Source organism: Anabas testudineus, chromosome 2 (assembly GCF_900324465.2).
Source record: "Anabas testudineus chromosome 2, fAnaTes1.2, whole genome shotgun sequence".
NCBI classification, from domain to species: Eukaryota; Metazoa; Chordata; class Actinopteri; order Anabantiformes; family Anabantidae; genus Anabas; species Anabas testudineus.
In genome coordinates this window covers 1,330,068-1,355,791 of record NC_046611.1, presented here as the reverse complement: position 1 = coordinate 1,355,791, position 25,724 = coordinate 1,330,068, and the positions used below count along the sequence as shown (strand labels likewise).

General features: G+C 43.6%; 1 protein-coding gene across 1 annotated transcript; it reads right to left on the bottom strand.

Annotated features, from left to right (window-relative positions):
• Positions 1 to 218: 218 nt before the first annotated feature.
• On the bottom strand, positions 219 to 25,490 carry LOC113164565 (prolactin receptor-like). The gene is made up of 9 exons (XM_026363920.1): positions 25,320 to 25,490; positions 12,100 to 12,209; positions 8,185 to 8,323; positions 6,797 to 6,969; positions 5,582 to 5,760; positions 4,914 to 5,067; positions 4,284 to 4,371; positions 4,020 to 4,089; positions 219 to 3,583 (listed from the first exon to the last, which is right to left on the bottom strand). Exons 2-9 carry the CDS (start codon positions 12,188 to 12,190, stop codon positions 2,885 to 2,887), a joined length of 1,593 nt encoding a protein of 530 aa, XP_026219705.1. The 5' UTR covers positions 12,191 to 12,209; positions 25,320 to 25,490; the 3' UTR covers positions 219 to 2,884.
• Positions 25,491 to 25,724: the final 234 nt, after the last annotated feature.

The following is a 25,724-nucleotide window of genomic DNA, read 5'->3' as shown; positions in this document are numbered from 1 at the left end:
CGTCTGACTAATGGTGAATAAATGATATTTTACAGTGATTTTAATGTCACATGCGACTATTTAAAGGTTAAGAAATTGCTGCCATTTGTTTCCAATTGCTAGCTGAACATTTTCTTACTTACTTTTCAAGGAGACGTAAATCTACAGGAAGACTGACTGACGTGTGTGTGTGTGTGTGTGTGCTCTAAAAACAAAAAGCATAATAAAGGGATATTAATAGACTTTATTTACTATCATAGAAAAGTGCTTCAATACGACAAATATTTGACATCAACTCTTCATCGAACTCATTGTGGAGGAAAACAGATTTTCTCACTGTGATCCAGATCCGAAGTTCAAAACATCAGTTCTTCTTTTGAGCAGCCAACATTAAAATGATTTAAGTGCTTTTTACATGTCTTTCCTGGTTTTACTGAAGTTCTAATAACAACAGTGTGAAATAATTAGGATTTCAAATTTAGCATTTTTTCCTTATGAATCAGTAAATAAAGTGCAAAATAAGCAGTTTGACATTTGACATTTCTTCTGTTGCAGCTACATGTTGTTGACCATGAGACCAGCTTCACGCTTCCTGTAGAAAGTGTGGAAAACCCCGTGTGTTGTATACGGTTATTTGAAAGTTCGAGCTCGTCTACTTCTTGATGATCCAACCACTTCTTTCTTCTCCTCTTTCCAACGCAGACACAAAGACAACACATGAGCACATGAGGCAGCAGAACTCGGCACACGAGTGGACGATGTTTAAGAGCTGAAACTGTTGTAGACGACCCCCAAAAGAAGCTCACAGCAGCACGTTCGGGGCTGGAATAAGATGCTATTAACACTAACGAGCCATTTGGGGCTTTGACACTTAAGAAAAACAGGATAACAACAATAAATGAGAGGTAGGTTTAAACACCAACAACCCTGTGTCATAAAAACCACGGAGTGCTGCTCAGGTTACTAAACGAAGAAGAGAATGTATCTGCTGTGTGCATGAGAAACTGCTTTAAGCTGGATGAAGGAGAAGTGAGCCGTCACAACACGTGGAAACAAACACAGCTAAAACAGGAAGTCAGTATTTCAGTATAAAGACACTCGACAGCATGTGGATTATATCAGTAGAAAACAGAAACAGACAGAACTGTCAATAACATAGTGAACATATCATAAAATACAAGATCCACTGTGGTCCACCTGAGGTTTCAGAAACCAAAACCTGTTGGGTAAGTGAAGCTGGTTCAGTTCTAATAATGTTTATAATGTTTAGGTTTTGCACTCATATGGTTTCACACCTTCAAAATAAAAGTCACTACTTTTTGCATTGGCCTAATCGTTGCTTTTTAATTTAAATGATGCTAAAGTTGAGACGTTGCATGTAAATAATATTTGTTAGAGAATCCTGAAAAAGGCACATCCAGGTACAGAAGTACACAGCACGACATCGAAATGCTACGTCAGTGAGCAAAATACAGTGACGGCTTAATACCACCGCAGGCTGAGGGGTGGTGGTGAGGGGACGAAGTGCTGTGGACGGTTTCCTCACACAATGACAACGGTTTTATAGGTTATAGTTACACTTTCAGCACGTCCATCAGGGTCAATATTCTTTGATTGATTCCTGATTTGCACCTTAATCCACATCTGAACACAGTTCACATGGTAGAGCTACACACCAAGAAAGACCACGTCAACACCTGAAGAACTTCAAGAGTAAAAACGTTAAAGTTAGAAATGATTAATTATTAAACTATTAGTTCCATCTAGAATCCATCTCAACACAATATTTCTCCTCTGCCAAGGTTTCAAAATCTAAAATTAGACTCTGAGAAACCATTCTGCTTCTGCTTTAAACCGGACCTGTTAAGATTGAGTTTATTTTGATCTAAACCTAACCATGTAACCATGCAGTTTTAGTACCTGTATGTTGTGGTTCTGCATTTCCTATTGAGAATAATGAATAATATTGCATGATAATGACTTCATGATCTCCTAGATCTCCAGAATAAGTGACTGACATGCTGTACGGAACATTATAAGAGACGTTTGTTAAGTGTGATGAAAAGGAACCCACAAATATCCTTCAACTGGAGCCTAAATGTAGGTTTCTGCTCTAAATCCCCCTGGACAAACTGATCAGAAGAGACTGAGACGGTGGCTTCACATGCAGAGTGGTATTCCACTAATGAATAAAGGAACAAATCAGGACTAAATCCATATCCTGAATATGAAAACGGTGTGGAAGCCAGCTGGGATACGGTGATAACAACAGGTAATTTTCATATTTAAAAGCCACCTAAGGTGTAGAATTGAGTTTGTTTCTATAATCAGAGCATTAAATCACATCAAGAATACGGAACATGTCTCAACAACAGAGCTCAGTGTCTTTGTAAAGCAAACAACAGTTAATCTCACTCTTCCAGACCCGAATCCTCTGGATTATTTGGTAGCAGAGGGCGTCACACTTCTTTTTCCTGAGAAAGACACAACCCTGACTGTTTGGGAGAAGCAGCTTGTTGTACTATTGTATTTGTGAAGTGCCTGTTTGCAGCGACTTAGTTTTAAATGAGCTGATTTTGCTTATGTGGGGTATTTTCTTGTGTTCAAACCACAGGAAAATAGAGCTTGTGCACAGATACAGTAAAGAAACCTGTGCTGCTCAGATAAATACAACACGGTTCATAGCTCCAGTTATCGTGTGCTGTAGAGTTTGTTTTTATGCCTGGTGAATCGTTTTCCATGTGAGGTTTTGGACATTTGCAACCAAAGAAATGCTCCATTAGTTCTCCTGCAACCAGCTGCTTTTACAGAACAGGAGCTGTTTTGATTCTAATGTTGATCATGGCAACAGTTCCGACTTCAGCACATCCACCAGTTTACTTTCTGTTGATGTGCTTCTTCGTGTTCAACCGTTGTTCTCAACAGTCACAGGCAGCAGAGGCATGGCTGCTTCGCTCCTCTCAGCCTCGCCGCCATCATTTGATCCGCTTTTCAAACTCTTTCTTGCTTGGTACTCGGAGAGCTGGTTCTTCTTCCCCTCCTCCTTCATTTCTGAGTCTAAATCAAACCCTGGGAAAGACGGGAACTCGCTGCAGTACTCTGGTGGCATGCACGGCACCAGATGCACCTCGCCACTTTCATTCATGAGCTGGACACAGGTGTAGAAATCCTGCGGAGAGCGGTTGGTGGTGACGGTGGTGGCTTCATGAGAAGGGACAGAGTCAGGAACGCTGGGATGTCCCATCACACTGTAGTCCGTCCCTGGCAGTGACATGATCTCCGGCCTCTGCCACAGAGAAGGCACGTCCAGTCTCTGGCTGAAGGCTTCAGGGGGCGAGGAGCAGTAGGGCGGCAGACTCTGCACGTACAACGTTGGGCTTTGGGTTGAGACCTGATGATGGGCCGCAACAAACGGGAGGTCACGTGGAACCATGGGAGCATTACTCTTCATGTTGGTGGAGTCAGCCTGGAGGCTACGGTCCTTCGGTGTGGTGAGATAGACGTCACCCGTGCTGACCTGGTCCCAGACTTCCTCTGTGTAGCTCGGAGGTCTGTAGCTGTGGAAGTGCCTGAAGTGATGGTTGATCTCATCCAAGTTGCCCTTCTGGGGCCGGAAGTGAGATGAACAAGAGGTAAATAGAAGGAAAGGAGAACAAATTTAGGTGGAGAAGGAGGAAGCAACAAGCAAACTCAGACACAAAGGAAGCTCAGATTAAAAAGCAGGAAGAGGAGGAAGAAAGGAAGGAGAGGAAATAATAAATAAAAACAGAGACATTTATCACTTCAGGGAAGAGAAAAGAAACAGGAAATGAAGGAGAACATGAAAAATGGAAAAAAGAATGAAATGAAATGAACGAGTGAGAAACAGCAGGAAGAGAGAAACGGAACGAACGACATGAAGAGACAGAAGAAGAAATGGAGGAATGGAAGGTAAAGGACAGACGACAGTGACAGAAGAATGAGGGAAGAAGAAACCAATGTGTGTGTGTGTGTGTGTGTGTGTGTGTGTGTGTGTGTGTGTGTGTGTGTGTGTGTGTTACCTTCAGCAGCAGCGGGTCGATGCCGATGATCCGCGGCTTGGGAATGGGCGGCAGGAAGTATCGTTTTATTCTGAAACATAAAGAGTGCAAGTTTGAACAAGATCTGCACTCAGAGTGTGTGTGTGTGAGTGTGTGTGTGTGTGTGTGTGTGTGTGTGTGTGTGTGTGTGTGTGTGTGTGTGTGTGTGAGTGTGTGAGTGAGTGTGTGTGTGTGTGTGAGTGTGTGTGTGTGTGTGTGAGTGCGTGTGTGTGAGTGTTTTCTCACCGTTTAGTGTGAGGAATGATACCAAAGATGATTCCCAGCAGAGCGATGACACCGACTCCCGTCACCAGAATCAACACCAGCAGTTTACCTGCACAGGTTCAACCAACCATTAGAAAGAGCGCCACACACAGGGCGACAGGAGAAGTGCAGGCTAAATTTGATCATTTAATATAAAGTCTTAAAGTCTTAAAGTCAAATTAAGTCTTTTCTTAACTCCTGCACCTGACACCGCTTCACATTATGTGTTGTTAGTTTCAGCCAGTGGAATTTTCTATGACAGTGAATGAATCGGTTCAGTTTGGAAAATAAAGGAAAATTCTAAAACATAAAAATAGATTCAAAGAGAAATGAAGGAAAAAAGGTCAAATTAAACGAAACCAGCTTCAAACTGCTTCATCACCTGTTGAACTATCTTCTCAAACTGATTATCACTGTGTGCTTGAAACATTATATTGTTTAATCTAATGTTTTTATCTGGATCCTATTTGAAGAAAAATATTCCTTTTATTGCTAATTTTAAAAAGTGTAGTGGGGTTTTAAGTTCATTTTAGTTTTTAAGTTCTATCATCTCGATTTATCTTCCATGGTGATCCTTGTTCTCTGTTGTCATGGAAACCCTGCGTGGCGTACCTGCGGGCGGTCTGGCGGGGATGCTCATCAACAGCGTGGAGCTCCATTTGCTCCACACACCGTAGTTGTGCGACCGGCAGCGAACTCGGACCACGTAGTCTCCGACGGGGAGGCCGAGCAGCTCGACGGAGGACTCACGCAGCGGGTGTTTCACCTGAGCACACACAAACAACACAGACAAAGATTTAAAACCTCCGAATGCCTACGTGTTTCAGTCAAGGTGAAAAATCAGGAAAAGCTTTGTGGTTTATTATAAGGGATAAAAAAAAACTGTAGAGATTCACTGTAATTGATCTAAAAGTGTTTTAATCTACTTCAAACACTGAAAGACTCCGATCATCACTTAAATACATGGTCGTCCAAAGCCGCACTTCAATTTTTACCATGACTTAAGACAGAATATCATTTTCTAAACGTACATATTGAACTTAAAGTACTTTAAACTGTCTTTACCTCGATGAACTCACACTGATCCAATAACTATTGACTAACTGGCAGAAAGAAGTTTTTCATTTTTCATTTTTCTTTGATTTCCTCCTTTAACTGCTACAACTTGAGGACATTTAATATCTTTTCTTCCACTGCAGTAAAAACTGGCATCATGTGAGCTGCAGCAGTAAACAGAGGCTGTGTGTGTGTGTGTGTGTGTGTGTGTGTTCCTTCAGTACCTTCCAGTTGTCGGGCTCAGTCACGCGTCTGTACTGCAGCTCGTACACCAGCGTGATCCAGCCGTACTGCAGGTGTGAGGGCACCGGATACGTCCAGGACAGCAGCGCGTTGTGGCCCAGTTCGTCCCCGCCGGCGTCCGTCAGCTTGTAGCTCAGGTTGGCCGGAGCTTCGGTCTGAACTGTGGACACACAGAACACGGAGGAACGTCTTAACACTGCGTCTTTGTTCATGAGCGACTCATGTTTCTGTGTTTCTGTGTGGTGAGAACCCCCCCAGCCACACACTGCGGCCTCCTTTGTTTCTCTGCAGCGCAGTCACACGCTCACTGTAAATCATCTCCTGTGGATTAAGTGAATGTTCCCAGTTATTAATTCAACATGTCGTGAAATCACACACTTCAACTGGCATTTCGTTCGGAGCTCTGCAGACAAAGCAGCACTGTGGTTGTTCTAATGAGCCTCTATTATTCACGCAGCATTTCACTTTTATAACGTCTCAGGGGAAATTTCTTATAAGTTCTGTACTTTGAGCCTATTTCTATGTACTAAACTTTAAATAGTTGATAACTCAAACCCTGTAAATGATTCATGGTCATTCTATGGCTGTAAAATCAAACACCCATCAAGGACATTATTTAGTTTGTTATTCTCACACAGACACAGAGAATAACGTCAGCAGCACATTAGTGCACAAAAGTGTAAATGGTCTCTGACCCCCGCCCTGTTAACCTTTCTGCTGGGCCCTGATAAGAGCGGCGTCTCTGAACGTGTCCAACAACACATCACTGTGACAGTTGGACACTCGTTAACATGACACAGAGCAGTGGACTGATCCAGTAGAAATCTGCAGCACATGGTTGACAACAGTTTTCTTTTTAGTCTGATTGTGTCCAGAGTTGGTTTAAGTCTAAAGTGATCACTTCACTGTAGAAGAAATTAAACATTAATCAGCTGTGAGTATATTCCATCCAGATAAAGTGTTGAAGGTCGTGTTTTTACCCTTTTTTGTGTTGTAGTTGTTGAAGTGCTTACAACAAAAGACACAGATCAGATCTGTCCTTCGTAGCAGCTCTTAAATCATCACTTCTACAGATATAATAAAAATAACAGGCTGTCTGTGACCTTCCGTCAAATTCTTCACTTGAAGAAAACTCCACACGACGAGTTGAATTTCATTTGCAGTAAAACTAAAGCAGTACGGTAACGATGTGGTACCTATATCTGCTACGTCCAGGCAGTGCTCCGGGGAGGTGTAGTTCCTGCGGGCGGTGACGGCGGTCACGTTCATGCAGTACACGGTCCATATGGCCGTGTGGTCGCTGTCGAAGTGGCAGCTGTTGGGGCCATCGCTCACGTAGTCTGGACATTCACGTACACCGTGGTCATTCCTGCAAACAGCAGAGAAAACGTGGATATGCTGCATTCATCGCCTCCCTGATGAACGTCTTTGCAGACATTCAGCTTCTTTTGAATGACTTGAACCAGTTCTTTTATTTCTGAATCATCACTGTTGTATCTCGTCCACAGAAATCTGTGACTTGACTTGTTCCCAGCTGGTGAGTCGCAGATAGAATCAGTGCTGAAGTGTAGTACGTGTAAATCCACCATCAATAATGTTCTTAAATCACATTTCTCCCCAGATGCAGCAGATAGCATATACTAAATAAATCACGTGAGGTTTGGACCAGTCGACAGCAGCAATGTTCAAACCTTTACACGTTCACATGCTGCCCTTTGGGAGGAAGTGGAAACGGAAGTGGTTGCCTGGTGTTGGTGTTTCCTCAGAACAGTGAGGAGCTGTTTGGAGTCTGCAAACTACTGTGTGTTGTTGCAGCTGCACAAACTGGGTGTGTGATCCCAGGAACAGGTAAGAGTCAGAAATTAAATCAGAGTGAACCTGGACCAGTGCAGATGAGGTGATGGGTAAATAGGGTACAGGTGCACCGCTGGGATTAGCAGAGAACTGGTGGAAAGGTCAGTGAGGGAGGGGCTGAGGAGGAAGACAAGCCAAACAGCAAAGGGCTGAAACACAGTGATACTGAAATACTGCACAAAATACTGTGACTAACAAGATGTTTGGTCCTAAAAATATCAGATTATGTGAACTGCTGCTATTTATCCCGACACCATCTGTTACAAACTGACTCCTGCAGGAGAGCGAGTCCCGTCGGGTCAAAGGTACAATCCAATTTGTCCTGATTACTGGGAACAGACGCCACGTGATGCTGTGTGCTGGATGTCAGAGCAGCTCCCAAATAACAATATGTTAAACACATCACGGTGAAGCAGCAGAAATCAAACTGCATCTAAACGGCTCAATTTATCTGACCCACAAACTTTAGTGCTCCTTTCATCTGGGGCAGTTTTTCCTGGTTTGGGACTCTGAACTACAAGAAGGACAAATCCAACATTAATTAAAAGACATTATTAGGATTATTTTATTTTGTTATTGATGGAACAAGCTGCAGCAGTTAATAAGAGACGTCCTAATTTCTAGTAAAGTGAATAAATAAAACACTTGTCTGCATCCTATGATCCGTCTCTGGTACACGTCCATTTAACTATGCAGCCTACTGCAGTAAAGTAAAGAGTGTGTTACATACTCTTTGGAGTAGGTGAGGACGTGTGTGACCTTCTCTCCGTCCGTCAGGTTGCTGAGCGGGTGCCACCAGCAGGTGAAGTCCTCCATGTTGGGGGAGCGGCAGTAGTAGATGCGAGGCAGCGTCGTCACGGTAACATCCCCTGAGAGGAAAAAACAAATTCAGCCGAGTCGGGGGGTTTGTCAGTACGGACGGGTCCGGGCAGAACCTCCGTCTCTCTTCAGCTCTTTCATGGTGAAGTTTAGATCAGAGCTGTGATGTTTTAATGTTATAACTGGTGATCAAATTAAAAACGACCCGTTACTGTGCAAACTTATTCTGACCCACTGACAAAGCCAGGCCGACCCTGTGACCTCACCCCCCCCCATAAGAAGAGTCATCAGTCTGGTTCTTCATTAATAGTGTTTTTCCTCCACACGCTCCCAGTTCAACTCGACTCTACTCCGTTTTTCATTGGGCAGAAGTTGTGGGTGATATTAAAAACATGAATCCTGTGTCTGTGATGAATTGTCTTTTCTCTGTCACTGAACAAAGCTTCATGTACTGATCAGTTTCCTGTTCCCTTAGAATCCTTCAGTCCAGCAGCATTTGATGCCGACTCTGCATTAAACCACTTTGATAATCCATCCATGATCTAAACACTGTAATCCTTCTAAATGCTTCTGTGAGAGGAAAATGTGAGCAGGTGAATTCTGACTGCAGCCAAAACACACAAACTAATATTTCACAAAGCAGAGATCAAGAGAAAAATCCCAGATTTGTACTAAACATAATCTCAGTTTGTTTAGTGGAAACTGTCTCAGACTGAAACACAGAGCTTTAACAAAAGGAGCAGTCGACCACACACACACACACACACACTTAAAGTGAAACTCCAGGAAATAAAACAATCAATTCTCCATCTGTCATCTCTCCTCTGTCTCACTCCGAGCTGATCAATTTCCTAATTTCACGTGTTTCTACCTCAAACACTCACTAATCTAATCCTGTGTCCGACTGACTCTCAGTCCCATGACTGTGATTTAGAGCAACGCTGGAAAATTGATCGAAGTCTGGAAACAGGAGGTCAGAACACACACACACACACACACACACACACACACACACACACACACACACACACACATTAGGGGCGGGACAGTGACCTCTGAACATCTGTGAACATTTGATGGTTTGAAAGGTTCTGATCCGGTGACTCCGCGACTGTTTGAATGTTGCTGCTCTTTGTTTGTTGACTGTTGATCTGTTGTTGTTGACGCTCACTGGCGCCTTCATGAGGTTCGTCTGTACCTGTGCGATCTCATTCAATCCAATGCAGCAGCTGTGATTTCTCCTGTGGTTTTAAAGTTGAAACTTGATGTGATGGTTCCTGTTTATACTGAGCTCTCGGTGGGTGGAGGAGTCGCTCTCATGTGTGTTATAATAAAAAGTGGTTCTAATGTTGTGGCTCCTTCATTCATGTAAACAGGGACCAACAGGGATCAGGGAGTCACAGTCTGTACATTTAAATATCTAAAGGTCCGTCACCGTTTATTGTCCCTCTGGAAACACGCTTCCTGTGACACTTCTGTGTACGAGACACAGCTTGGACATGGTTGCTGTTACTATGGTAACGCATGGACAATGAGATGAAATGTACGTTTTTAAGTTTAAGTGTTTAAAATGTCCAACAGCGCGTTTCGTTGTGTATCTGAGGTGTTTTTTTCATCTTCGATTCCCGTTGGGGATTTTGGCTGCACGTCGCCTCTCTCTCTCTTCTGCTGTTAAAGCTGGTGAGTTGAGTTTTCCTGAGGCGTTCGCTGAACATCAGCTTCAGCTGTTTCTTCCTCATGCTGCAGATGACACTGCACAGACTCTATGTCCGGGTGGTCGTGCAACAGAACACACAAGCAGCGAGACATCATGTCCCCTTCACTGATCATAGGAGCAGCGGGGAGCAGTAATCCATCAGAGAACGCGTGGAGCTGCAGTCTGAGGGCAGCAGGGAAACAAAGAGCTGTTCTGTTTGCAGTAAGAAGCTCAGAGAGCCGAGCTGCAGAGACGTTCTGATCAACCTCCACTTCTCAGAAATCCAACAGCAAAGCGCACACGCTGGGACCCGGTAAAGCAAGTTCATACCTGCAGCAACTGTGTCAGACGTACGGCAGGAGCTGCACACAGGCTGCAACAGCAGGTTCAATCTGGGTCTCATTGCATCAAGACACTGAGAACAGTAAGAAGGATAATTCCTGTATTAATCACATAACATGAGTTATACTGTGTTTCCATAAAGCTGATGATTTTAAAAGCAGCGTGATCATGTTTTCTGTGCTGTTTCATTTCAGTCATGACAGCACATTCGTTTGTAGACTGTTAAATGTCAGAAACACAACCACAAAACAGCCACAAACAAAAAATCAAGCATGAGAGGCAAAACAACAAGTGATGCTGAACATCATTTTAATGTTAGCACGCTGCCTCCGTCAGCGTAGAGAGGATTCAAAATAAAAATCTACAAGGAAATCAAGTAATCAGGTTCTCAGCAGAGACAAAAACAACAAAACAAAACGTTCTACATGGACTTCAAGATTCAGGATGAAGAAGAAGAAACAACGTCCCAGCTATTATCCTACAGTCCAATCTACTAATTCAGCTAATTCAGTTAAAAGTAGCTGAATTAACTAATGTCTCAGTAGAAAATAAAAAAACGGGAATATTTTCAGACTAGTTCTGAATTGTAAGAATTAGAATGTTTGAGTATATTCTACTGCTTTAGGATGCAAATAAACACGTCCGACTAATTAGGATTTCATTTTTTTCGGTGTGTACTTTACTCTAGATAACAACGTGTTTAGCCGCAGCTGTCGTTATCCACATCACACATGCTGATCTGCAACGTGCATCCTCAGTCTTGATAACAAGCATCATTTGTGCCACTGTGGGTTTTTCTGTGCTTTTATTCTTTCCTGCACATCTTCAGTTTCACATCTGGAAGAGGTTGTGAATAAAAATGGCTCCTGCAGATTTAATATCCTGTGAGCTTTAGAATGAAACACATCAGAATCCTGTTTGATAGTTTCTCAAAAGAGACGGAACAAAAAGAAGAAGTCAGCTGCTGATCAGAAGCTGGTTTCCAGAGACCATGACGTGTGGGATGCATTCGGTTTGTGATCTGGTATCTCCTGCTGTGGTTCAGTCGTTTAGGGAACAGGCTAACGGCTGCAACAGGAGCCTCGAGTCAGAACACAGACTCAGGCCCTGCAGGGTCCAGTCCAGCAGGCTGCAGGTATCAGAAGTGTTCTCATCTCATTTAACCTATCACATGTTAGATCCACCGCATCCACTGTGATGTTCAAGAATCTTCAATGATTCATTTCTCACAGAAAATCATTTAAAGGTAATAAAAGTATTCACTGAGTTGTGAGGCGTCCTCCCTGCTGAGGTATCGACGAGCTGTCAGAACGTCCAGCTGAGTGGAAGTGAAACAGCTGTCGGACAGAGTTAGTTCATGAAAGTGATCGTTACCAAACGGAGCTCAGTATGTTTAGAGAACCACCGCTGCAGGGACAGAGGTGGGGGGGCATGGATGGACCACTGAACGTGCACAGGCCCAGAGGCCTGACAGGGGACCGGGCCCCTGGACCGGAGCCTCTGTATGAAGTGAATATTTTATTTAATATATTTATTTAATTTATTATTTATTAGTTGAAGCAAAATAATCTAAATGAGACAAAAACCATCAGACAGAAACAAGATGACGAGAAAACCACACGAGTAGAGTCCATCTCACAGTTTGTCTGTCTCTTATTGGTTGTTTCAGACTGTCTATCATCCATTAATGTTTGGCATGTTTGGCCTCGGAGAATCAGAACTGAATCAAGTGAAACTCAACCTTTTTTCCTCTGGTTTCTTCTGCATCACTCCCGTGCAAAGACTCACCGTGGTCGTGTCTTTCCTCGTAGGTGACGTCCTGGGTGACAGGTCTGCTGCAGCCTACCAGAGGAAGCAGACAGAGCAGCAGCCACAGCATCCTGCCGCCGTCTGTCAACCTGTCAACACAAACAAACGACATGAGCACACAAGCGCGGAGCCTCCACTGCTCCTCACAATCCCAAAGTCTAGTGTTCATGTGATGAAGTTTCCAGCAGCATCATGTGACCCAAAGACAACTGGACGTTCAGACTTTAAAGGGCAGCAGTGTGATCGCCCTGCAGCTCTTTGAGTCCAAACACTGAGCGGCATCACTTCCTCCAGTCATGAGACACATCACAAGGGGTAAACCTCCTCAGTCCTTCCTTTCTACCACCAAACCAGTTCTTAAAGTCGCCACTGCCTCAACAAATCACCCCTACAGCGTGCACGCATTCCCAAAAATGATTTCATCCCTTTTGATTTAGAGAAAGATTAGTTTTAATTTATTCTCCTCCCAACATCTCTGTGTAAAGACCAGAATATCTGTGACAATTAAAGGCCCACTTGTACGGAAGGTTACGACTGCCAACATTCAAATAAATTATTTCCAGTGTTAATTGAATTGAAATATGACTTTTAATTTGTCTACATGTAAAATTACAAAAATACAAAACAAAGTCAAGAGATAAACATGAGATAAATAATTATCATTCACTGACTTGTTTGTTGTGAACAGTCAACAGGAAAACACAACAAACTAAATAAATGTGATTTTCAGCACAATGAATTACAACTCTGCCAAATGATGATACAACTGAATGTGAAATGTTCCTTTTTCTATTCAAATTTAATATTTTACAACCTCAGCCTGGAAAATTAAACGTTCATCATCACATTCGCTCTTTTTTAGGATCTTTCTAATAAAACATAATGAAACCGGACGTTTGTAGTTATAATGACTGATGTGGAACGGACTGAAACATTAAAACGTCAGCAGCAAACTTAGTTGATGTAATATTACCACACAGGATATTAACATTCAGTTTATAGGCTACTGCAGAACGTACTGCAGTACTACACGGTGAGCGTTACTGCAGTACTACACGGTGAGCGGTACTGCAGTACTACACGGTGAGCGTTACTGCAGTACTACACGGTGAGCGGTGTGTCCGACATCTTTTACATTAATTAGTCGTCTGCTGTCAGACCCAGAGATCTTTGAGCTTTAAGGTTCTGTTTAAAGCTCATTAGATTAATCAGATTAGTCCAATGAACTGCTCCGTCAGAGACGACTGAGCATGTGCAGTAACTGAGACCAGAGAACAACACTCACAGATCATACAAGTGGTTTTAGTGGTTTTCTACAGATGTTCAGGACAGTACCAGTACTAGTTCCAGTACCAGTACCAGTACCAGAGACGATGTTGGTTCCTGTTAATAAACGTTATGATCTAAGTTTCACCTTCTATCAAATCCAGAGTGAAACTGTCAAAGTAAATAAATCAAATCACATTTCGGGAGTTTCTCTCGACGCTGACTTGACTTGTTGCTCTGATTGTTTCACTTAACGGATCACTGCATGACAAAAGGGGCGGAGCCCAGTGAGCTCAGATTGTCATCAGACATATTCTGGATTAGGAAACGTAACGAGAACAGCGTCGTGAGTCACAGGTCTAAGAAGAAACCAGGATGCTGGAGAACACGTAGATCCATTATTCAACACTCCAGTTCTTTGTGAACAGGTTGTATTTACCTCGGTGGATCCTACACTGCACTACAACACCCTGCTCCGGGTGGGGGTGACATGGATGTTGTTTACATGGTTTATAATATGAAGTCTTTTTAAACTCCACAGGGTTTCGGATCATCAGACAGACTGTCTCTAACATCACAAAAAGGATAAACCAGTTAGGTGGTCTGTCTTGGTCTTTTGCTGGAGTTAGAGTTGGGGACTTGGACCTTCTTCACTTCAACTTCTGTTTCTATACTCACTCAACTGATGCATGAATGTTGAATGAGGGCAGTAATCGAAGCTAAAGACAACAAAATATTGTGTGCGACTCTTTTTGTGTATGTATATCTCAGTCTTAACTAAGTTTATCAGGTGTTCAGAAATCTCTCTGCAGGACGTCGTCAGTGCACCGGGATCCGTTTATATCCTGGTGGTTTTATGAACGTCGTCCTGTCCAACAACAAACCAGCCAGTGTCAATCATGAACAGAAGCACAGGAGGTGAATTATGGCGCTCACATTACAAAATAATCCTCCAGGAATGCACATAGTGTGCATGTGATTGGCCGACGCAGCACGTCATGTGTCGCACAGAAAGTTGAGCCAGATCAGAGTTTCTCCGTACGAAGCTGCGTAGTTTGGAATTTGTTAAACACAATTGTCTCCTGCTGTTTTCTCACACATCAGCTGAGTGTGTTAAGTCTCTTGTTAAGACACGAAACAGACGCTCAGCTCAGGTTCTTCTATCACCTCATCAGCATCTTCAGACTTTAACAAGTCGCTGCTGATTTCATTTGAAGTCAGAGATGCTCCATTACCCAGAGACTTTATGTCGACCTCCACCTGCTGCCAACACTTCTTCTTTTCTATATTTAACTTCAGTAAATTTCTTCCTAGTTTTACAGATTAAATTTGATCTTTATACTTTGTTACTTTACTGATGTCCACTTCCTTCCTTCCTTTCCTTCTCTTCTTTCTTCGTGTCCTTCAGTTCATACCCTCCCTTGTTATTCAGTATCTTTCTTTAACTGTATTTCCTTCGATCCTTCTGTGTTTTTTCCTTCATCCATTCAAACATCTGCCTCTTTTTCCACTTCTGTCCTGTTAACTAGCCTCATCCTTTATTTCTTTACTCTCTTTTATTTACTGTCAGTCTTCTGTTCTTCTTTCTTTCCTCCAACACTCTCGATGCTTTAATCTTCGTGCACCAGTAACTGAGCGTTTCTCTGCACTGGTATCACTGCTTTTTCTCCAGTGAAGGATTTGTCTCATCCAGCTGCTGACAGCTGTTTAAGTGTCAACCCAGCACAACAACATCACACAAAAAATAAAAAATCATCCTTACGTAAACGAATGATGAAATCATGTGGGAGCTTAGAGGTTTTAAAGTCTGCTCTCGTTAGAGGACGACGACAGAAGTAACCGGCGAACAGCTGCAGCCGCCGATGATCGAGCACTGAGACGACAATCAGAGTGAATAATCCCAGCTTTGATGTTCTGCACTTTTCTACCAGCTGGTACTCAAAGCGCTTTACACTGCGTCTCATTCACACACCGATGGCAGAGCTGCTGCAGCTGACCTGACTCACCGGTGGTAACTTGGGGTTCAGTATCTTGCCCAAGGACAGTTTGGCATGTGACGTGGCAGCCGGGAGTTGAACTACCAATGCTGTGATGGGCAGACAGCTGCTCTACCTATTGAGCTACAGCCACCCCTTTTTTTAAATGTGTTTCTATCAGTTAAACTCTTTATTATCATTAACATGATGTAGTGTTGGAACCAACAGAGGTCCTAAATAGTTCATTGTCATCAACGTTTAAAGATCATTTTCATTGGATTTTAGAGACAGAGAGAACGTTTTTTAGTGAAACTGCAGATTATGATCTTAAAACGCTTCAACTTAAAAAACAAAACATGCAGAAAACAGTCACATCTGAATTACGGCGTCAGGAAGTTCAACCATCAGGGAACTTGGCTAAGAAAGATGGTTGACTATAATAGCATCATGAGTCACCATAGCAACAACAAACACCCAGAAAATACAGTTTCATTCTGTAGGTTCCTATTAACCATCTGTGGTTCCCATGGTAACTGATAACTGCCACTGAACAGAATCGTAATATAAGAACGGGGAAAAGGGAGAATAATAATTCATAAGAGGATTAATAAAGGTTTTTAAATCTGGACAATGTCAGGAAGGAATTCAGTGACTTAATAAACATGACGGGACAACTGGACACAGACCAGTAGGGACACAACGAGACACAACACGACCACAGAGAGACAAAACAAACAAAGACATAAAAAGACAAACAGACACAAAGCAAACAGAGACAAAACCAACAGACACAAAACAAAGACAAAAAAACAGACACAAAACAAACAAAGACAAAACAAACAGAGACAAAACAGAGACACAAAACAAACAAAGACAAACAGACACAAAACCAACAGAGACAAAACAAACATAGACAAAACAAACAAAGACAAAACAAATAGAGACAAAACAAACAGAGACAAAACAAATAGAGACAAAACAAACAAAGACAAAACAAATAGAGACAAAACAAACAGAGACAAAACAAACAGAGACAAAACAAACAAAGACAAAACAAATAGAGACAAAACAAACAAAGACAAAACAAATAGAGACAAAACAAACAGAGACAAAACAAACAAACAGAGACACAAAACAAACAAAGACAAAACAAAAGAACAAATACAAAACACAGTACAAAACAAATAGAGACAAAACAAACAAAGACAAACAAATAGAGACAAAACAAACAAGACAAACAAATAGAGACGAAAACAAATATAGAGACAAACAAGACAAACAAACAAAGACAAAACAAATAGAGACAAAACAAACAGAGACAAAACAAACAGAGACAAAACAAACAAAGACAAAACAAATAGAGACAAAACAAATAGAGACAAAACAAATAGAGACAAAACAAATAGAGACAAAACAAATAGAGACAAAACAAACAAAGACAAAACAAATAGAGACAAAACAAATAGAGACAAAACAAATAGAGACAAAACAAACAAAGACAAAACAAATAGAGACAAAACAAACAAAGACAAAAAATAGAGACAAAACAAACAGAGACAAAACAAACAAAGACAAAACAAATAGAGACAAAACAAACAGAGACAAAACAAATAGAGACAAAACAAATAGAGACAAAACAAATAGAGACAAAACAAACAAAGACAAAACAAATAGAGACAAAACAAACAAAGACAAAACAAATAGAGACAAAACAAACAGAGACAAAACAAACAGAGACAAAACAAATAGAGACACAAAACAAACAAAGACAAAACAAACAGACACAAAACAAACAGAGACAAAACAAACAGACACAAAACAAACAAAGACACAAAACAAACAGAGACAAAAAAACAGAGACACAAAACAAACAGACACAAAACAAACAAGACAAAAAAACAGAGACACAAAACAAACAGAGACAAAACAAACAGAGACACAAAACAAACAGACACAAAACAAACAGAGACAAAACAAACAGAGACACAAAACAAACAAAGACAAAACAAACAGACACAAAACAAACAAGACAAAACAAACAGACACAAAACAAACAGAGACACAAAACAAACAGACACAAAACAAACAAGACAAAAAAACAGAGACACAAAACAAACAAAGACAAAACAAACAGACACAAAACAAACAAAGACAAAACAAACAAGACAAAAAAACAGAGACACAAAACAAACAGAGACGAAACCAACAGAGACAAAACAGACACAAAACAAAGAAAGACAAAACAAACAAAGACAAAACAAACAAGACAAAAAAACAGAGACACAAAACAAACAGAGACAAAACAAACAGAGACAAAACAAACAGAGACACAAAACAAACAGAGACAAAACAAACAGAGACACACAGATGTGCGAGTCACTGTTCTCTTCCGTCTGTCGCCTGTTTTGCTCCTGTGCAGCAGAGATTGAGAGATTTTTCACATCTGTGTCTTATAAAGAGAAAATGTTGGAGTAGCGTCTCCACTGGTGAAACATCTTCCTGCCTCTGCATGAAGACTTGGACCTGCTGTGTCTCTGGGCTCAGAAATGTTGGACGTGATCTTTAACTGGTCCAAAACAGACTCGACCCAGAGAATCGAAGTGTCATCGAGAGTTTACAGAAAATGCGGCTGCGAGCTCAACACAGAGTCGAGTTTCATTTAGGAAAAGAAGCTGATCTGTTTCTGGACGAAGTCCATTCCCTTCAGCCGTGCACCTCTGGCCTAATTCAAAACTTCCTGTCACACAAACTCTCCAGAGGAGACGCCTCACTCAGTGTCCCTTCTTGTCTAGTTTTTCACAGCATGTAGCCTGAAACGTGGACTGAGGGACGTCTGCTGCTCTTCAATCAGCTCCAGAGAGAAGACAAAGATCCAGTGAGACTACATTTACTTAACTGTGTGGTTTGAACTCTAACGGACTAGTTACCTGTTTGTCTCTGAGATTAGTTTCCTTCATTTCATTTCTTTCTTTATGGAGCTTTTTATCACGACTACTGTGCAGAGTCCTTGAGACCATAACAACATGACATCGACAGAACAGAACATGTTCCAGGACACAATCGGGCTTCATCAGAAATCTGAGTCATAACCTGTGCAGGCAGATCAGGTCCAGTAAAACACTGATACACAGGACAAAATCTGCAGTCCTCCAAACTGAAGGATATAATCTCACCACAAGGTCAGTTTAATCACATAATCTCACGTCGTGGTAAAATCCATGGCTGGATTAAACACCTTCAGGGTCCACGGGGCAAATATTTGTTGATGGGCTCCTCCGTCTAATACAGCAGGTACGATGTTTGTGAACCTTAAAATGGTTGAATAACAACAGTTTCTATGATTCTATTAAAACCTATTGAAGATTATTTTTCCTGTTTCCTGACTCATCTGCTAATGACTCAGAAATGGTTTTGATCACTGATTCAGTTTCCTGCAGCGCTGAAGGAGAATCACCTCAGTCCAACCAACCCAGTCTCTGGTCTCAACCCAATCAGGTCTTTTACACAGGAGCCGGGGTGAAACCACCGGTCCAGACCCGGCATCATGGGGGTTAGAAAGGGCCAAACCGGCTCATACAGAACTTTAGCCCTTCCAGATGGAATCAGCTGGTTCCTGATGACATGATCATTGTGATGTTAGTGTTACCGACCACAGCCTCAATGAAAACAGGTGACACTGTTGAACTCTGTGTCTCAGGGAAGAAACCACAACAGACACAGGCTGCAGGAATCATCTGATTCTGACCATTTACTGACAAAAGGAACTGAACAGACAAGACTTTGGACACACACAGCTCCTCTGGGTAGGGCCTAGATTAGTCCAGGTTGCAGCCCAAACAGAGGGGCGACGTACAAAGTCCCGCCTCAGCTTAGTTTTTTCCAGTTTGCAGCCTGTCATCCTCCTGTGCACTTTGCTCTTTTTCACATTTAAAGTCGACCTTCAAAAATACAAAACACTAGAAATGTTAACAAGGTCACACGAGTTCGTCCTGTGTGCCTCTAACGACCAGAGGGATTTTAATCCTGAATGTTAAGAATTTTGATTTAATCAACTGTCCTGCTTCATAAGTGAATGAAATGATTGTCTGTTAATGTAAAAAGTGAAGCTGCACTGGATCCGGATACTTTTCTCTGTGTTTGTTAAAGACGACATGCTGCTACAGAAATCCCTGCTAACGCACTGCAGGAACTCGCTGCAGGAACAGGAACACGTTTCAGGAACACGCTGCAGGAACACGCTGCAGGAACATGCTGCAGGAACGCGCTGCAGGAACGCGCTGCAGGAACAGGAACACGCTTCAGGAACACGCTGCAGGAACAGGAACACGCTGCAGGAATAGGAACACGCTTCAGGAACACGCTGCAGGAACACGGTGCAGGAATAGGAACACGCTTCAGGAACACGCTGCAGGAACAAGAACATGTTTCAGGAACACGCTGCAGGAACAGTAACACGCTGCAGGAACACGCTGCAGGAATAGGAACACGCTTCAGGAACACGCTGCAGGAACAGGAACATGTTTCAGGAACACGCTGCAGGAACAGGAACACGTTTCAGGAACATGCTGCAGGAAAGGAACACGCTGCAGGAATAGGAACAACCTGCAGGAACAGGAACTTGCTGCAGGAACAGGAACATGTTTCAGGAACACGCTGCAGGAACAGGAACACGCTGCAGGAATAGGAACACGCTTCAGGAACACGCTGCAGGAACAGGAACACGTTTCAGGAACACGCTGCAGGAAAGGAACACGCTGCAGGAATAGGAACACGCTGCAGGAATAGGAACAACCTGCAGGAATAGGAACAACCTGCAGGAACAACCTGCAGGAATAGGAACACGCTGCAGGAACAGGAACACGTTTCAGGAACACGCTGCAGGAACACGCTGCAGGAACACACTTCAGGAACACGCTGCAGGAACACGCTGCAGGAATAGGAACACGCTGCAGGAACAGGAACACGTTTCAGGAACACGCTGCAGGAACACGCTGCAGGAACATGCTGCAGGAACGCGCTGCAGGAACGCGCTGCAGGAACAGGAACACGCTTCAGGAACACGCTGCAGGAACAGGAACACGCTGCAGGAATAGGAACACGCTTCAGGAACACGCTGCAGGAACACGGTGCAGGAATAGGAACACGCTTCAGGAACACGCTGCAGGAACAAGAACATGTTTCAGGAACACGCTGCAGGAACAGTAACACGCTGCAGGAACACGCTGCAGGAATAGGAACACGCTTCAGGAACACGCTGCAGGAACAGGAACATGTTTCAGGAACACGCTGCAGGAACAGGAACACGTTTCAGGAACATGCTGCAGGAAAGGAACACGCTGCAGGAATAGGAACAACCTGCAGGAACAGGAACTTGCTGCAGGAACAGGAACATGTTTCAGGAACACGCTGCAGGAACAGGAACACGCTGCAGGAATAGGAACACGCTTCAGGAACACGCTGCAGGAACAGGAACACGTTTCAGGAACACGCTGCAGGAAAGGAACACGCTGCAGGAATAGGAACACGCTGCAGGAATAGGAACAACCTGCAGGAATAGGAACAACCTGCAGGAACAACCTGCAGGAATAGGAACACGCTGCAGGAACAGGAACACGTTTCAGGAACACGCTGCAGGAACACGCTGCAGGAACACACTTCAGGAACACGCTGCAGGAACACGCTGCAGGAATAGGAACTCGCTGCAGGAACAGGAACACGTTTCAGGAACACGCTGCAGAAACACACTTCAGGAACACGCTGAAGGAATAGGAACACGCTTCAGGAACACGCTGCAGGAACACACTTCAGGAACACGCTGCAGGAACACGCTGCAGAATCTCGCTGTCGCTGACAGATGAGAGCAGAGCAAAGAAATCAGTGCAGCTCCACACACAGAAACACAAACCACTGCAGTCTGACACTTTCCTCAAAATACGAACGCGACGTCCCTCCTGCTGCTCTCGCCATCTGATCCTAACAGGCAATCACAGCATCTGTTGCTACGACAACCACATCCACAACAGTGCAGCTGATCAGATGGTGAAAAACTGTCTGAAGACCCTGAAGCTGAATGTGAGGCGGCGCTGCAGCCTGAGACACACACACACACAGACGACACTGACTCACGCCCACGGCAGGAGGTCGACACAGACGGCAGCAGATTACTGAGCACCTGGAGCAAACTAATATGAGAGATGAGCTCATGAAAGAGCGCCTGTTTTGGCCTTTGACCACGTGACTGTGGCACCAGTTTGGTCAAACAGCCTTTGAAAGTCTGTAAATTCATTCACATAATGTGCTGAAGTGAATCCAAACAAACAGGAGCAGCAGGAAGAAGAAGCGTCACGCCGAGCATGTGAAGGTGAAGTCAACAGTAAATCAATGAAGCTAAATTCCTCCTAAAGCCTCAAACAACAATTTAAAGTAACCACTAAGGTTAATTAATTTGTTTCTGCTCCTTCGCTCTGTGGAAATCAAGAGGTTCTAAAGAGGCAAAACCAAAATGTACCAAACAGCATCGACACGAGTGAAGCTAAGATGTGTGAGATCAGAAGCGGAGGGGCTTCAATCTGCACGCTCATCATCTCAGCTTCAGCCGAAACATTACATCCACCTGGTGGATGTAAGCACCTCATATGTCCCTCAACTTATTTTTCACTGTTCTCGTTTTCTGTGAAGCATCAAACCACTGATGGTGGTTTACAGGTGGAGATGATGCTGTTAATATGATCATGACATCAGTGACATTTGGTCTTAACGTGCATGTTTGTGTCTGTTTACAGCAAACTGTGGCCACAGTGATGGAGAGACCGGAGGCGTCTGTGTCCACGTGTAGAAAGATCGTTTTTGTCTGAGTGGTGACACGTCTCAGATCTCAGTAGAGCCGTGAGCCAGGCCTCTTAAGTAGCTTCACATGTTCGTACTTACAGATATCGAGTGTTGAGGAGAACAGACTCTGAAAGCAGCCGCTCCCACCGGGCTGAACCTGACGGCAGAGTGAAATCCGGCTTCCTGATTGGAGCGACAACACTCTCAGATATGGATTCATGTTTCGAGGGAACGTTCTGATCTGACGGTTCCAGGGTTCCTGTGCTCCAGGCTCTGCACTGCGGAACATTCAGTTTAACTAAAACACTAGAGACTGCATTTAAAGAACGAGCTGCAGGTTCAGTGCCGAGACAACACGTCCTTTGTCTTTAAAAGAAGAACCATGTGTCTCCTCTTAAATGTGCAGTTTTCCTTTTGGACTCGTTTTATTTCCTGTTTTTTTTCTCTGGAAAACATTTTTACTGGTTCAGAAATATAAAAACTAAAAACTACTGTTACTGTATGATGAAGACACAACCACAGTTATTATTACTATACTTCTTTAATTACCACTGCAGGATGAATTCAGAGGTTCACAGGATCATTCTCTGCTGCATCAAACTGCTGAGGACCAGACGCCATAACGTGTCTGCAGGTTTGTTTACGTGCATCTGTCCACGCTCAAATTTTCTGTGGAGTTCTGTTCTTGGTAAAACGTCTGACTACCTCTAACATGACCGTGTGGCCTCTGATGGAGAGAGAAAGGCGGATTCAGCCTGAGGGAGTGGATCTTTATTTGTTGCTCCATCACTCTGGCGTCCCCACAGGCCAGAGTCTGACCTTTAACAACAACAAACACTAACAGGAAAAAGGTTCAAAGAGTTTATGGATCTCTGTGACATTCACTTGAGTTAATTACTCTGTTCAGTTTGTCACTTCATCGCTTCACAGGAGCCGACGAATCTCGCTGAGCGTCGTCACAGTCGTGACGTGTGTGTGATAAATACAAACAAGGAGTCTGCACCCGGAGGAACACGTGAGGCTAAAAAGCGACATCTTTAGTAACTGTCCCATTTTTATTTAGTGCCTAAACCTAACCCAGATGTCTTTTTGCCTGATCCCAATCAGATGGCTTTGTTGGCACCGTGGTAATCCAGTCATGTGACTCAAGTCAAGCAGCAACAATCAAACGTCAGGTTGTTCTGGTTTAAATGTTGCTTCCTGAAACACACGCCCGCACACGCTCCTGCAGAATAAACATCATATTTTTGTAGTTTCACTCATGATCAGTTCCCATCTCTGATTATTACGAACCTCTGTGCACCTCATGTTCAGCCCCACCACCCACACTGGCCTCCTGCCGGCCTGATGCTGGTTCCTCCTTCTACGACTCAACCTCTGCTTCTAACAGACAGGAAAAATGATTCACATACATCTGAACCCACTACCCAGGATTTATGCTTCTATATGACTGTCAAATGTTTAGTGTACTGCACATTAACGTAACGAGGACACGTTATGTTCATTTACACAGACATATGAGGACTTCCTGTACATCCTCCACTTTCCTACAGAATGCAGTTGCATGATGTCTCTAAGTCACTGAAAATCAACCAGCAGAAGCAACATATGATCTGAAACGCTGCAGAAACGACAGTTACAAGTCAAAGAGTTCAGGACGGAGCAACAACACGTTTCCATCAGACGCTGCTGGACTTTGTGGCCACGGTTTCAACCGTCTCGTGCAGATCCAGCAGCGATAAAGTCTTATCTGAAGGATGTATGCTGCTGCGTAGCCTCATTCCAGCGGAGGTCAGAGCATCCACCCATCACAGCTCACTCAGCCCCTCAGGCAACACACACACACACACAGGAAACACAGATATGAACAGACAGGGCCATTCGATCCACAGGGAATCACATGCAGCGCTGCCTGCAAACCCAATCACTAACGCCAGCTGAGGCTTGTGTTCAACAGCGTTATATAATCCTGTACGTCCACACTGAGCTGTTACTAATTAACAGACGGATATTGTACGAAGAAGTCGGCGTCAGAGACGATGGTTCATTTGAAAGACATCACATCAGAGCTTCACTCTAACTGGAGAGAAATGATCATCTAATCACATTCTGATGTTCACAAGAAGCAGAAGCTCAAGACTAAAGGTTTTTAGAATGAAAGTTCAGAGAAAGGCACAGTTTTTAAGTCCTGGATCAGGTCCTGGATCAGGTCCTGGATCAGGTCCTGAATGCATCATTAGGCAACAAGTATATCACATGCAGAAACAGTCACTGTACACATCACACTGAGCGTCCATCAAAGGGTTGTGCTGCCGAATTGGTCAGTATAACAAACGTAGGATCCAGGATCATTGATCATCATCATCATCATCATCATCATCATCACCACTACCACTCAGACTTGATGAGTGCAGTGTGTTAAATATTACAGCTGTAGATTCACTGGGGAAACGTGTGACTGTCAAAGGACAGAACGACGGGGACATGAAGGCAGCTGAAGACGGAGGTCAGCTTTGTTAGTTTAGGTCCAGTGATGATGTTTAACTTGACCCCTGACCTACTTCTATCTACAACTCTCTATTATTTTATTGTCACCACCTTCTTAAACGATACGAGAAGAAGAAGAGGAAAGCGGCCTGATGATTCTCTCGTGTGTTGTAGGTGAGGTTCTTTTACACAAGTCATGTGAGATCTGAGGACGTCTGCTCAGAGCCGAGCTCCAGGTCGAACCCACCGCCTGGCAGAGGCCAGATATTTTCACTGACAGTGGAGCCACGATGAGAGGTTCCCCCAGTGTAAACTGCTGACTCTGCTGCCCGAGTTACACTGAAAAGACCAAAAAGTGGAGCCGACATGAACAGAGAGGTGTTCCCTGTCTAAAAGCTGCAGCACCTGTTTCAGAATCAGTTCATTATATGGTAGAAAAAAAGAAACTCACAGTTAGAACCAACAAGTCTGAGTCTGAGTCTGAACAGTACGAGTCCTGGATTTTAATTCCATCGAATAAAAACTGGACAAATTCTCCTGAAAACTTCAATCAAAACATTAAATGTTCGACCAACAGTTTGGAATTAGTGGCGCGCACTTTGCGCGCTCGGCTCCAGATTAGAAAACAGGAATCCTTCTTACCCCGAACGTCAAGAAGAGCAACAAGAACCCGCCTGTTGCTGCGCTCAAGCCTCCTGGAAAGTGGCTCCTCAACCATTGACCTCCACCTGGACCGGGACCAGCCTGGTGCCGGTTTCTGGAGCCGTTTGCGGAGACGCAGCTGGTGATGGAGCCGCTGCTGCGTTTGGTGGCGCGCTGTCAGCGGAGTGTTGCCTTCACTGCCTCGCTGGATATTTCACCCCTCCTCAGTCCCTGTAAGGAGATTTTCCTCCATCTGATCCCGAGTCACCAGCCAAGCACCAGCTGGAACTCCGGCCCCCTCCCTCTCCACCTCCCTCTCCACCGAACCTGCCTACGGTCCGCCACCGGTGACATGTATGGAAGACCAGTGCTGCCAAGGTTAAATGAAATAAAATATATGATATA